We start from the raw sequence: 14,566 nt of genomic DNA on the forward strand, positions 1-14,566 counted from the left end.
CTTCAGTGACATCACAACTGTTCCCTTTTTGGTAATAGTGCTGAACAGATGCGCCATGACGTCATGTAAAAATTAAGCAATAATAGTTTTAAATTTTTAATATTTTAATATAAAAATATGGTTATATCAATAAACAATAGGTATTTTTATCAACAAAAATAATTCGATATGCTAGTTTTTGCCAATAGATGGCGACCACGTGGATAACAACGTGGCTACGAATAGCGTTTGCCATCTGGTTTCTTTCACCTAGGCTGCTTAGCGGCTGTAGGCTTAATTTTTAATAGTGTATATAAATAAAAACAACGTGAATAAACATATTTATTTTGTTCAACTATATAAAATATATTACAATAATGGCTTTTGATGTGCGAAGGTAAATTATTGCTCAACTACTTAATTCTCAATTGATCATTTCGTATGAAAGTCATGTATTAGCCGGCTTATTTCTTAGGTTTAGTGTTATGTGTATAATGTCTGTTATGACAGCTCGATTATGTACCCAGTGTGGAGTGGATATCTGTATCTGTGTGCGTATATATATATCTGTGGGCCAACAATGCGAATACTGTAAGAAAATATGAAGTACTGTACATTTATTTATTCTCTGTAAAATTTGTTTCATTCGCGTTCAAACCAGATAGTATGAGGAATCCATAGTTTTGTAGTCCATTATTGGGTAATTCAGGTACGATGAGTCTTTGGACTCCCTGGAGGTGACAAATAATAATAATTACTGTAAGCAAATATTTAAATTGAGCTTCGGGATCCACAGATAGGAGGTTGCATACCCTGTGCAGTGGCGCATCCAGAGAAGGAGCAGGGGCAATGCTCCCCCCCCCCCAAAGGAAAAAACACTAGAAAAATTTCCCAAAATTCTTTTCCTAATTAAAATTATTATTTTTTTAAATTCATGTTGTGTTGTGTCTGCTATTCCTATACTACTTATGAATTAACGATCATTGCAGATGCTCAGTCATAGGTCGTATGCGAATGTGTAGTGTGTATTCTCAAATCGTCTACTCAACTCTACCCCCTTCCCTAAGATTAAATCCTGAGTGTGCTACTGACCCTGTGTGTGCATGTGAACTGGTACAGGATCCTTGTGGTGATAGTAGTAGACTGAAATTGAAATTCAAAGGTAAAAAATTCACCTCAGAGGATTGCTGCAATGCTAAGAGGGACATTCATCAGCAAAAAATTAAGTGCTATTAATTCTGTTGTATAAGGGCCTAATCAACCTATATCTGGACAGTGTATGCTTGGACTTAGTCACCAAGATTTGGAGGATATGAAATTTTGAAGGGGAAATAGAGAAAAGACCACATCTGGTCAGATATTATGTATTCCAGCTGCCTTTTTGCATTTCAGGGTAGTTGATATGTATTCTTGACTGCATTCCTCTTGGTGGGTTGACAAAAATGATTTCAGGACTGTTGAATGTTAGCCACAAGGATAGATTAAAAGCATGTGATCCTTGCACAGTTCAATAGATAGAAGATGGAGAGGTGAGGATATGATTGAGATGAGAGGCATTTCCTATGTGAATATAGGATTTTTCAAATGGTAGAACTGAAGGAAAAAAAACAAGGATTAGGGAACCATTGTGCAATGGAATGGTGAATAACAGAGAGAGAGAGAGAGAAGTGTTTTTATTTAATGTGGAGAAGGCTGAGTGATTGGAATTCATTGCCTGAATATGTTGTAAAGCTAAGAGTATGAATGAAATTCAGTATAATGGGTATGTTGCACCCTCCTAAATAATTAGTATTTTAACCGAGATTTTTCTCAGTAAGTCTTTGACTCTACAAAAATTTTATGATGATGATAAAATCTGTCATCTTCGAAAGGAGAGGTTTTTTCCCTCTAAATGGCTTTGAATTCTGTTTCTACCTGAGAGAGAGAAATGAATGAATTAAAAGTTTAATTTATTTTTTGAGCTGTTTTTATTTAATTAAACATCAGGCATGAGTTTAGACTAGTACTTAAGCTTAAAAACACACCATGAAAGGAAAATATTCAAGATTGATATTCTGAAATAAAACTGTTTTTAATTACAAATGAATTAAAATTGTATCAGCATTCCACAAAGTTCCACATGCAAAGTTTAAGGCTTTGATTCCATAGTCATCATCAAATTCCTGATATGTACCCTCAAGTGGTGTATATCATATTATGCATGATATATACTGTATGATAATTTTACATTATTACAGACATCCTATGGGCAGTTTTCTTCCAAATTATCCTGCTATTTGTCTGGACTCCAATATTGTTAGATCTTATATTACTATATTCTAATAACCATCTAACTTCATTAAATCTATCCAGATCTTGGTCTTTCTCTGGGGTTTCTTTTTCCTGCCATTCTGATATCAGATACCTGTTGTACTGATCTTTCCTCAGCTATTCTGTTTAAGCCACCTTCAATCAGCTCAAACACATTCTAGATTCCAATAACGTCAAGGTCCTTCCTAATATCCTTATTTTTTATGTGATATGCTATTGATACCATTCATCCATTCTCCTAATTTTTCTCAGAACTCTCATATCTATGGTCTTTAGTCTTTGATCAGTGGTTTTATTTTCAACCCAACTCTTCTCCAGAAGTTAAAATTGGTTTCGTATATTGCTGCTTTAGTGTTTTGACTAATTTCTGTTATTTCCTATGGATTTATTCATTCAAATCTATACCATATCAATTTTGCTTATTCTAATCCCTTTTCCATATTTAATTTGACACCTTCAATAAAAATTGTGTCAAAATAACTGAAATGTGATTTACTTGTTTTATAAGTTTTCCATTCAGGATGTAGCTGATGTTTTCCTTCCTATTTTTAGTATTTTTAACTGATCTGCATGCCAGATTTGTTAACACTTTTTAAATTTAGTTAAGGAATCCTTCAGACTTGTACTGGATTTATTTAGGAATACAATATCTGCATAAAGTAAAGAGCTAAGATGAATATTTCTGGTTTCATTATCAGGTTTAACTCTGCTTCATAATGCAGTAAATAACTGGAGATGTTGCATATCCTTGTCTTACATCTGATTTTACATTAATCTCTCTTCCTATGTGTCCTTAAATTCTAACCGCCATCTGTATCAGACCATCTATATTGCTCTGTATAATTCTGTTGTATGCTATGTAGAGCATTTTGAACAGATTTTCTCTTGGCACCTTGTCATGTGCCTTTTTCATATTTACAAGAAAATATGTATATTCTTGTTATATTCTACCACTTGTGTTGAAGCGAAAAGTTGATCCTGACAGGCACTATTTGATCCAAATTCAGCTTGTTCTTCCTTAGATTTCCCTTCCATAATTTTTCTTAGCCTCTTCTTTGAGCTTTGAACTTTTATTTCTCTTTTTATAGGTGGGTACTATAAGAGTTCTACTCCAATCAACTATAATTTGACCTTCTGACCAGGTATACTGAATTATACAGTTCAGCCACTGTAAAACTTTATACCTCCTTATTGGAGCACATTTGGTTAGATATTATGTATTCCAGCTGATTTCAGGGTAGTTTATGTATTCTTGACTGCATTCCTCTTGAACATTTCTCCACCACTGGAGAAATGCTTGTTTCATTTAGCAATCATTCAACATAATTATTCAGAATATCTATATACTCAGTAGCCTCTGGAATATTCTACTATGATATTTACCTTAAATATTCTTATCAAAGTCATCCCATGGCTTTTGTTTAGCTACATTTACACATAGTTTAACTCTCTTGTAAATCTTTATTTGCAGTTTTTCAGTGCACAGCTGACTTGCCAGGATCTTTTGATATGCATTTTTCTTTTTTAGGACTGCCTATTTGGCTTCTTGAGTTCACCATGATGTTTGAAGTTTTCTCTACTCATAAACAGCTTCATCATATATGCCTTGCTGGATGAATCAGTCTTTTCCTGAGCATCTTCCACTGCATCTCCAAAGTTTGATTCTTGTTTTCAAGCTCTTTCATTTTTTTTTCTTGAATAAAATTTGTGTATTTGAGGCTCCCGTTTATTTCAGAAAGCTGTTTGCTTTGTTTTTAGAAATCTCTTACAAATCTTTTCAAGTCGCTTGTTTTCAAATTTTCAAAATAATGTTAACTGTGCTAATGGCCTTACTAGCATGTCTCTTCATACTTGTTTTACTTTGAAAAAGCTAACTTTATGAAATATATGTATATTTTAATATGAACTTTCCCTCATGAGAGGTTCATATTTTTTTAAAAAATATTTGACCTTTCCTTTTACGTCTTGCCCACAAACACTGTTGTTTGTAGGCAATATGCAAAGGAGAATAGGAGTGATGTTTGACTTGCTTGAAGTTGTTCTATTTGGGGAAAACAGTATGACTTTTCCAAAGAACTGATGTAGTTCTTTTCTTCTTTTTTTTAATATTGATCCTCTATATGAGAGGTCAAGAACCTATAAACACATCAGTGTCTGTGTGTTAAGGCTTTAAGTGCTGGGGTGCAGGTGAGGACTCAGAAGTTTGACTTTTTTTTTTTTTTGAAAAGTTGTAGGTTGTAGTTATTTGGAAATACTTTTTGTGGTAGCCTGTTCCAGAGGACAGAAGTAGATGGAATAAAAGAGGAAGAAGAAAAGCAAGTTTGGTGTATTGGTAGTTGCACTGTAATAAAGGGTTAATAAGCAGCTGCTACTCTTGTATTAACAGGTGCAACAGAAAGTGGAGAAATGATTGTTGCCAGTTTGGTGGAGCAATGATCATCGAAGTATCTGTTGAATAGATACAGAGCTGAACCACTGCATCTGTGTGATGAAGGCTGAAGTAAATCTGTAAGAGAGGGATCGGCTATAAGCCAAATTGTGCTTCCCTGGACAGCATCAAGAATTTTTAGAGAAGTTTTAGGTACTCCATCCCAAACATGTGAGCGGTATTCTACTCATAGGTAGATTTGTATATTGTTAAGAGTTGGTTGGGTGTAAAATAACATCTTGAACGAAAGAGAATGCCTGGGATGCTGGGGTAAGCTATTGATATGATGTGTTTATGCTAGGAAAGACTGTAGTTGAACATTGGACCAAGCAGAGAGATTTGATCTTGTCTGGAGATTTGTGTGTTACTGAAGGTAAAGGAATGTGAACTGAGATTTCTTTTTTGAGAGAAGAGGCAAGACTGAGTTTTGGCAGTATTGAATGTGATCAGATTGTCCTCATCTCATTGAACAATAGTATGTAAGTCAATGTTTAAGGAATTATTGTAAATGTTCTTGGTGATGAAGCTCGAAGAGAGGGAGCCACAACTGTATCATTGAATGACCAGAGAGGAAGCTAGCAACCTAATTACAGAGGACGGCAGATAGGCCAAAATATGACAGTTTATTTAGCAGGTCGATGTCAGATATGATCAAAAGCTTTGAATGTCAAGAATGACAGCACAAGTTTCATCCAACTTTTCCATTACATGTGTCCATTGGTAGGTGATATAAGCTAAGATGCTAGCTGTGGCTTTTGAGTGGTGGAATCCATACTGGTGTTCGCTTATTGATTGATGGGCTTCTAGTTAGTGGAGAAGTTGGCTGTTGATGACTTTCTCTATTAGATAGATGTCTACTGTCAACTACTAACAGTAGTTGACAGTAGACATCTATCCCCCTTTTTTGGAATAGTCCAGATATGGGACAGGTGTTAGCTCTGGAGCAAAATCTTTGAGAACAAATGGAAAGATGCCATCAGAACCAGGAGACTTTTTTTTTTAGTGCCCCAGTTATTTAGTAATTTTGTCTTTCTGTCAAAAAACTACAGGAGGTCTACAGTGCTCAGATTCCAGTATGATAGGAGGTGATTTCCCTTGATTCAAGAGTTTGAGGAAAAGAATGATGTGGAGGTCAGCATTATCTTTAAGTAACAGTGGTGCCATCAGAATGAGAGAGAGAGAGAGAAAGGTGGAAGTGCAAGTGTGTAGAAGTTGCACCCAGTGGCCTTAGTAAGGGACTGGAGGCATGTCTTCCATTTGGACAGGGGGCAAGTTTTCTGCTGTTGGCCTTTATGAAATAAGGTTTGGATCTGCTGATGACTGTTTTGCATTTATTATTATTCAGGCCTCCATGGAGTCAAAAGACTCATTATGGGAGGTCCTTTCTAAGAAATACAAGTCTATCAAGACTCATCGAGGGAGGTCCCTCCTAGGAAACACAAAGTCTATCATACCACTCCTTAAATGCATTGACCGTTCTCGCTCTCACCACTCCATCAGGCAATGCATTCCATGGTTCAACCACCATCCATGCAAAGAAACCACTCCTCACCCTCTTTCTCACAGTTTCCTTTCGTAACTTCCAGGGATGGCCCCTTGTCATGACTCCTTCCTGCTGTTCAACCAAGCGAAAGAACTCTCCAGTGTCAACCCTGTAACCACCTCTCAACAGTTTAAAGGTCTCAATCATATCACCCCTCCTTCTATCCACCAAACTCTGCAGTCCACACTCCCTCAGCCGATCCTCATAACTAATATTGTACAGTCCCGACACCATTTGTTGCATACTTTGGTATTAGCAAAGTATGAAGCTGGAGTTTTGATGTGAGTCACCTGCAATAAGCTGAATTTTTATCTTCTTTAACTACTCTGATACACTTTCTGTTGAACCAATGCTTAGAAAGTGGACAAGGAATCTGGATCGAATGGGGGGAGTGAAGGCCTTCATGCCAGTGAGGATAATTTCTGTGACTTGTTCAGAACAGGTGTTAGGGGATGAGCTGAAGCAATAGTCACACCATGTAATGGAGAGGAGTAGAAGCGCTGGAGGTCATCCCCTTTAGCACCTTTGTAGTGCCAGAGGATGTGAGGTTGCGAGTGGCATTCTATGTGTGAGAGAGAGGGGGGGGGGATTTGTACTAGATTGTGATCTGAGTTACCTAGAGGGGGAAGTGACCTCTATGGTGTATTTGAAAAGAGAACTGGTTAAAAAGAGATCCAAAGTATTGGGTACGTGGAGAGGGTTATTATGAATTGTGTAAGTAGATGAATGATTTGTATTAGGCTATTGCTTATGGCAAAGATTTCCACTCCTCATCCAGCTTTGTCAGTGGTGTTGGAAAGGAAAGCCATTTGGAATTATGGACATTGAAGTTAACTAGCAAGATGACCTCACTATTTGGGTGGCTGAATTGCAGATAGTTGAGTTTCATAAAGAGTAATGTGAAGAGGTCAGAGTAGTTATTGGAGTTTGGAGAATGAAGATGGAATGAAGGACAGAGAACAGTAAAAACAACATTAATTTTATGGAAAACATAAGTTATTACATTAATTTTTGTTACTGGAATGACTCTTTGTACTACTGCTGAAGTATGATTGAAAGGAAGTGGGGGGGGGGTTGGAGAGATGGGGAAGAATTGCTGGTGAGGCAAGAGGTATGCAAATTTTAAAACACTGGTTTTAAGGGTGGGCTGAGAATTCTTTGGGAAGAAGGTGAAAAATAGAAGATTTTTTGTGGAATGGAGGATAGAATATGATGCAACAAGATTAGGGGTCATATCCATCATATTCTATCCTTAAAAATATTTGGGTTGCTATGGGGGGAAGGACATCCATCTGATTGGCAGTTTTTTCTAATTAAAATAAAATTAATAATATAAAATTAATATAAAAGGGGTACTCCTGAACAAAAAATAGCCATAAAAATTAATATTTATTTAGAGGAGTAACATGGAATTTTTTCCAGAAATAACACCTATATATATATATATATATATTCTATTTTGTTCTGTCTGCAGCTATTTGCCAGTTGGCAAAATCTACTTGCCACAGGTGAGCAGGAGTGGACAAGCATATTCATCAAGTCCTTGAAATGCCTATAGAATAGATGCAAAATAGAAAATTAGAGTTAATCTGTATGAGAGGTAATCAATGAACCAGATTGTTCCCTTCTGGTTAGACCAAGCATTTTAAGAGTTGTATTTGGCACACCATCCTACATGTAAGAACAATTCTAAAGATATGTGGATTTGCAATTTATGCAGTGCTAACAGTTTTACAGGTAAGAAGTAACGTTGAAGTGGAAAAGGATGCCAGGTTTATTAGAGGCAGTAGATGTAATGTGTTTGAGCAAGAAAGGCTAGAGTTTTTAGCCTAAGAAGAGGAATCTGATTTTGTTTAGAGATCTTGGTGTTATCAAAAGTAAGGTAAAGTAAAATGGGATCATTCTTGTGAGAGCTAAAAACTCTATTTTGATAGCATTGAAATGCACAGAAGTATCATTGTACCACTGAAAAACAACAAGGGGATCACTGTGTGATCCCCTTGTTGTTCAGTGTATCAAGGTTTTTCAGTGTATTGAAAAACCTTGAAACTTAGAATGATTGTGTATTACTAAGTTTGTCATATGATGAGGAAGAAGAATGCAATATTCTGTGATCAGCAAACGTATGGATAATATTTTTGGTAGGTCACTGATAAAAGATTATTTGTGTATAGGAGGATGAGTGAGTGAAAGTACAGAGCCTGGTAGACTACTCTGTTAGCAGGAAAATATCTGAGGAAAGAAAGCCATTTGCTATAACATAATGAATGACCAGAGATGAAACTGGTGATCAGGTTACAAAGAAGGCAGGCCATTAGATTGGTTTGGTGAAGAAGTCTCTCTAGAAGAATCTGATCAGATGTTCTCTTAATGTCATTAGAAACCTAATGATGATCTAGTTGGCCAAGTGGATAGCTTGTATGCTCTTCATCTGGTAGTCTGTGGTTTCAAATCCCACTGTGAACATGATTGTGAAGGTCTCTAAGTAGTAGATGAATATCATACTTTGTATGAGAGATCACCACTCTGCTTATTGGAGACCTGATGTGGCTTAAAAAAAATTCATAGTGCCCATAGTACAATGTTTGCAACCTTTTATTTGTGCGATCCACATATACACAACTTTCTCCAGACCTTTTCATGGCTTGTTCCCAGAGGCAGGCAGTGATGGCTAGATTAAGTGAATTGAGAGTGGTGAAATTTATATTGCTAGTCACTAATTTACTGGTGGCCCTTCACATGAAAAAGAAACTGGCAATTGATGATATCCATGATTTTTTGAGAAAATTGAAGTAAAGGCAGTGGACTGTTGCTTTCTTACTCCTCCCACTTTTTTTTTTTTTTAAAAAGATTTGCTTTCATACATAAATGCTGAAGAGATAGGAACAATTTTAAAGATAATATATAAGACTTTTTTTTTGGTATATCTAAGCGAAGCATGGAGCAAACTGTTTGCGACTATATGAATTACTCCCCACAATAATCTGCCCAGAAGTTGGAGAGAAAATGTGGATGAGTTACCAAGAGTCTATGTGGGGACACCTGTAATCCCCATCAGGCGCATCCCCTGGTGGCAGATCGGGGAATGCTTGTCATAGTTTACTATGAAGGGTAGGAGGGAAATAAAATACCTCCTGTGGATCAACAGGATAGCATTTCTCTCATAGGCCGGTCTGGGGCCCTTGAAGGTGGCAGCCCCATCACCAGACTCGGATGCTGAATGCTAATCTCCTACACACCTTAAAATTTCACCCATTAAAAGAAATAACAGAGATAGCTGAACTGCCTAAATGGTTAATGACAAAGTGAGGAAAAAGGTATATGAGATACAGAACATGGAAAATTAAAAGTCTACATGGAAAAGAAAACGAATTAATAGATGAATTAAAAAAATCGAGATTGGATCTGCTAGCAGTCACAGAAACAAAAAAAGAAAGGTCAAGGTTGTCAGAAAATGAAAGATGGATATATACTCTTCTGTTCAGGGGTAAATCCAAGAGAATGGGGAAAACAAAGGGTAGCATACATAATTAAACCAGATCTCAAAGAATATATTACTAAATGGCAACTAATAAATGAAAGGTTGTTGACAATTGCTATAGATTTTAAATCAGATCACCAAGTATTCACTGTAATTGTTGCATATGGCCCAAATAATAATGCTAATAAAGAAATTAAAGATGCATTCTTCGAGCTCTTACAAAAAAACAATTGAAGTTCAAGGGCATGCTATACTACTAGGATACCTTAATGGCCAGGTAGGGAATCAAGTAGACGAGGAAATGAAACAAGTATTGGGATCACAAGGAGAAATAACCCGGAATAATAATGGAGAAAGAATAATAAATCTTTGCCTTATAAATAATTTAGTAATAGCAAATACTATGTTCAAGCATAAAGAAATCCATAAGTTTACCAGGGAAGAGCCCAGTAGAAATGAAAAATCTATAATTGACTGCGCAAGCATCATACTGGAAGTATAAATTAATATTGGAAATGATCCATAAAATATGAGTTAAAAAATGTAGAAAAAGTAGCAAGGGAATAAATGTTAAGATAAAGAACTACAAACTGAAGAAAGAAGCAGCAGCCATTGAATATAAAAGTAGAAGAGAAGATTTTCATCTTCTCTTTTACTAAGAAGTAGAAAAAGAGATATATGAAGACCAAGATGTAGAAAGCCTATGGTACAGGTTCAAAACACTTCTTCTAGAAACAAGCAAAGAAATTTGTGGTGTATCATTAAATAATAAACAGAAGAAACATAAAACACATTGGTGGACTGAAGAACTAAAAGAAGAAATTAAAAAGAAAAAGCAATTGTGGAAGAGATATATAACATCAAAGCTGCAGGTTGATAGAGAACTATACAACAACCAAAGAAATAAAGTTAAAACCTTAGTGAAAGAAGAGAAAATAAAATGCTGGGAAGACTTCGGACATACTTTAGAACAAAATTTTAAAGGAAACCAAAAACTCTTCTATAATGTTTTAAGAAGAATGAGGTCAGAGAAAGAAATGCCCCATAAAGTTTATCAAAAATGAGGATGGAAAGTTACTCACAAATTCTGAAGACATTATTGAAAGGTGGAAGCAGTACTTCCAAGAATTATTGGAAGATGCAGGACACAGAAAAAAATAGAACCCTAAGAGCATGACATGCAAGCAAAATAGAAGATCATAGTGCAGAAATTCATGCAAATTAACTGTTAGCAGCAATAAATAAAATAAAACTGGGCAAATCAGCAGGCCATGACCAAATAACACCAGAAATGGTAAAGAACGAAAGCCATAAAATTTCTTTTACACTTATTCAATGTCGTATGGAAAAAGAAAATTATTCCCAAAGACTGGGAAGTAGCAATAATAATCCCTATATTTAAGAAAGGGGATAACTATAAATGTGAAAACCATAGAGGGATTTCGCTTTTAAGAGTTTCAGGAAAATTGTATGCCCATAATTTAGAAGAGAGGCTTAGGAACCAAATAGAGGATACACTGGAAGAAATGCAGTATTGCTTTTGAAAAAATAGAAGCACACAGGATCTTATCTTCAGTCTTAGACAAATATCAGAGAAAACATTGGAATATGGAAAAGAAACTACATGCATGTTTTATAGATTTCAAAAAGACCTTTGACCGAGTTCCCCGACACTTAATATGGCAAACGTTAAAGAAAAACAAGATACAAGATAACTTAATAGCAGCCATACAAAGCCCCTACAAAAATTATAGAAATCATGTAAGAACCTGTAATAATAGATCAAAAGAATCTGAAACAAATGTAGGAGTGAGGCATGGCTGTATCCCCAGCCCTCTTCTTTTCATTATAGTAATGGATGAAATTTTAAAGGCATGCCAAACAAAAACAAAAAAGTTTTTATTGTTTTCCTAGAATACAGGAAACTGAAAGAAACCAGGATTTCACACATGGCTTTTACAGATGATGTAGTGATTCTAGCAAATACAGCTGAAGATTTGCAGTACATCAACATTTGGTATGAAGAAACAAAGAAAAGGAATATGACTATAAATAAAACTAAAGCAATGATCATATCTAGAAACCATTCAAAACACACAATAAAAATAGGAAAACATCAACTGGAACAAGTTCACTCCTTTAAATACTTGGGATCATATATATACAAGAAGATGGTAGACTAGACACAGAAATTAACAACAGGATAACTGGGGGAACAAAGCTATTCTGTGCAATGAAAGGCCCACTCTTAGATAAGAAAGAAGTTACCCAGAATACCAAAATGGCAGTGTACTGTTCAGTGTTTGTACCAACATTAACATGCAGTTGCGAGTCTTGGTGTTTAACAACAGGAAACACAAATAAACTACAAACAATTGAAATGAAATATCTTAGGACAGTGGCACAAAAAACAAAACTAGATCGAATAAGAAATCAAACCATAAGAGACAGTCTTCAAGTTGTGCCTCTGAACCAATTCGTAACACAAGTCCAAATGAGGTGGTTTGGACATCTTAATTGAATGGAAGAAGGAAGAATAGCGAAAACTGTATATGAAAGCCAGAAAATAGGGAAAATGAACATAGGCAGGCCCAGGAAAGGTTGGCAAAAGGAAATTAAAGAAAAATTGGAAAAGAAGGGAATTAACTGGAAAGAAGCAAAAGAACAATCCTTGGACAGGACGGCATGGAAATCTCTTTGGCAAAATCTCGATGCTTAAAAGCACGAGATCATAGACGAAGAAGAGGAGTTACGGAGTTACAAGAGAGGTGAAATGCATTTCTCCTTCAAATGTCTGTAGTATGATATATTTGGATGGCAGGTAGTAGTGATGCACATTATGTTGGTGTTGAGGCCACAAAAGTAAATATGAACTTTTTTTTTTTGCTATCCAGAATAACTATTTCTTTGTCTTCCATGGTTAATGAAGAATGCAAAGGTTGTAGGCATGTAATAAAAGACGAAAGACTTGTGAACCCGTCCCTCATGTAGATAGAGCCAGATTTCCTGTATGTGAGGACTTTGTTGTCCTTCCACATATTACCATGCTTGGTTTCCCTCCTGTCATGATATTGCAGTAGGATTAATTCTAGTTGGCTGGGAAGCCTCTTGCCATATGGCAAACATTAATATTTAATGGTTTTTAGAGCTGAAAATAAACATTCTACACTGGCTTCAGTAGGGAATGATACAACTACCATACATTTTAGATCTGAAAATATAAAATGTGCATTATTCGATAACCACCCACTGGTTTAGATGTGAAAAAAAAAATATAACAGGGAAATGAAAACTACACCATGATGCATATGCATGTGTGTACCACCTTCAGTTTCATGTACTGTTTAACAGCTGAATAGGAGGTTATTTTGGGTCTCTGCAGCGTGGGTACCATCCTGTAGACACCTAAAAATATTTGGGGTGCTATGGGGAGGCATCCATCTAATTAGCAGGATAGTGCCCACACCCTGTAGAGACCCTACCCCTTCACAAAAAAGGGGGGGGTGAGGTGGGAAAGTTGCAGTCTCACCTATAGCTGTGGAGCCAGAAGAAAATTTTGCAGCTCTGGATCTAATTCCTTTATTTTATAATAATTCAAATTTAATTTTGAATTGTTGAAGTGAGCAATGATCATACCCAACTGAAAATGAAAAAACTGTTGGAATGATGTTTACGTTATAGGCTTACCCTTTAATTTGACTTTTAGTTCAGTGAACAAAAGGAACTAACATAAATGAATTATGAAGTGAAAACTTATTGCATTATAGAAAAAAAAATTGATTTATATTTGCTATATTAAAACATGCAAAGTAACTTAATTCCCTTAAAAAACCGAATTTTCAAATTTTTAATTATATATAGCAGTTTGTTTGTAAAAACAAGAATTGATGCTCTCAAATCTGATTTAATGATTTTTAGAGCTGAAAACAAACACTCTATACTGGCTTCAGTAAGGGATGATACAACTACCATACATTTTGGATCTGAAAAAATAAAATATGAATTATTCAAAAACCACCTGCTGGTTTAGATGTGAAAAAAAAAGAGAAAAAGTAAACAAAAATAACAGGGAAATGAAAACTACACCATGACGCATATGCACATGTGTATCACCTTCATGATTATGACTGATGAAATTAGTTGGAGCCAGTTTTTTTTTTTTACTGGCTCCATGGAAACCCCTGGCTCCCATTCTGACTTCACATCCCTGGCCATACCTTTCATTCTTACAGTGTGGGTGCCAAAGGTAGGCTGAACAGAAACTGGAGGCAGTGCATTGAATGCCAAGCATGGCATTAACAGCTTGAAGCCTATAATAAGCAAAGTGGTAGCATTGAACTAGATGATGAAAGTCAACTACTGCCTAAGAACTTTTGTGGGCATAGTAGGTCATATTTCATAACATAATTTATTGGGTGATCAGTATCCTGCAGCCTCTGAGGATCTTTTTATAAACCCCAAAATTTATCAAGGTATTTGCCTGTTAGTGTTATAAATAGCTTTACTTCTCTGGTTTTTCCCTTACCCCAACCAAATTGATTGATTTTCTGCTACTTGTACGTGATCTGCAAGACTTGTGAAAGCGTTATATCAAAGCAGCAGCAGCTGACTCACAGAACAATTTTTTTTTTCCTCAAGAAAAAATAAAATCTGAGAGATTTCAGTTTTAAGATTGTACATTTAGATGGATGTACATAATGCATCAATGCAATTGGCAGTGACTTCATATAAAAGTAAAAGGATTAAACAAGTAAATGCATTTGGCTGCTATATGTGGATTGGGAGGTAGAAAGACCACCAATATTCTGTATTATTTGATTGACAT

The 14,566-nt window shown here is 35.7% G+C and overlaps 1 protein-coding gene across 1 annotated transcript in view; it reads left to right on the plus strand.

The window, feature by feature from the left end:
• The first annotated feature begins 242 nt into the window (after nucleotides 1–242).
• The window catches only part of LOC150107266 (endoplasmic reticulum-Golgi intermediate compartment protein 1-like), a 152,423-nt gene continuing 138,099 nt past the window's right edge, over nucleotides 243–14,566 (plus strand). Inside the window, exon 1 of the mRNA XM_090391118.1 lies at nucleotides 243–376. Coding sequence (XP_090247244.1) covers nucleotides 357–376 — 20 coding nt within the window. The 5' untranslated portion in view covers nucleotides 243–356. The remainder of the gene's footprint in view (nucleotides 377–14,566) is intronic.

This window comes from Typopeltis vanoorti, chromosome 4, assembly GCF_054136105.1.
Source record: "Typopeltis vanoorti isolate ZY-2024b chromosome 4, IOZ_Tvanoo_1.0, whole genome shotgun sequence".
Classification (NCBI taxonomy): Eukaryota; Metazoa; Arthropoda; class Arachnida; order Uropygi; family Thelyphonidae; genus Typopeltis; species Typopeltis vanoorti.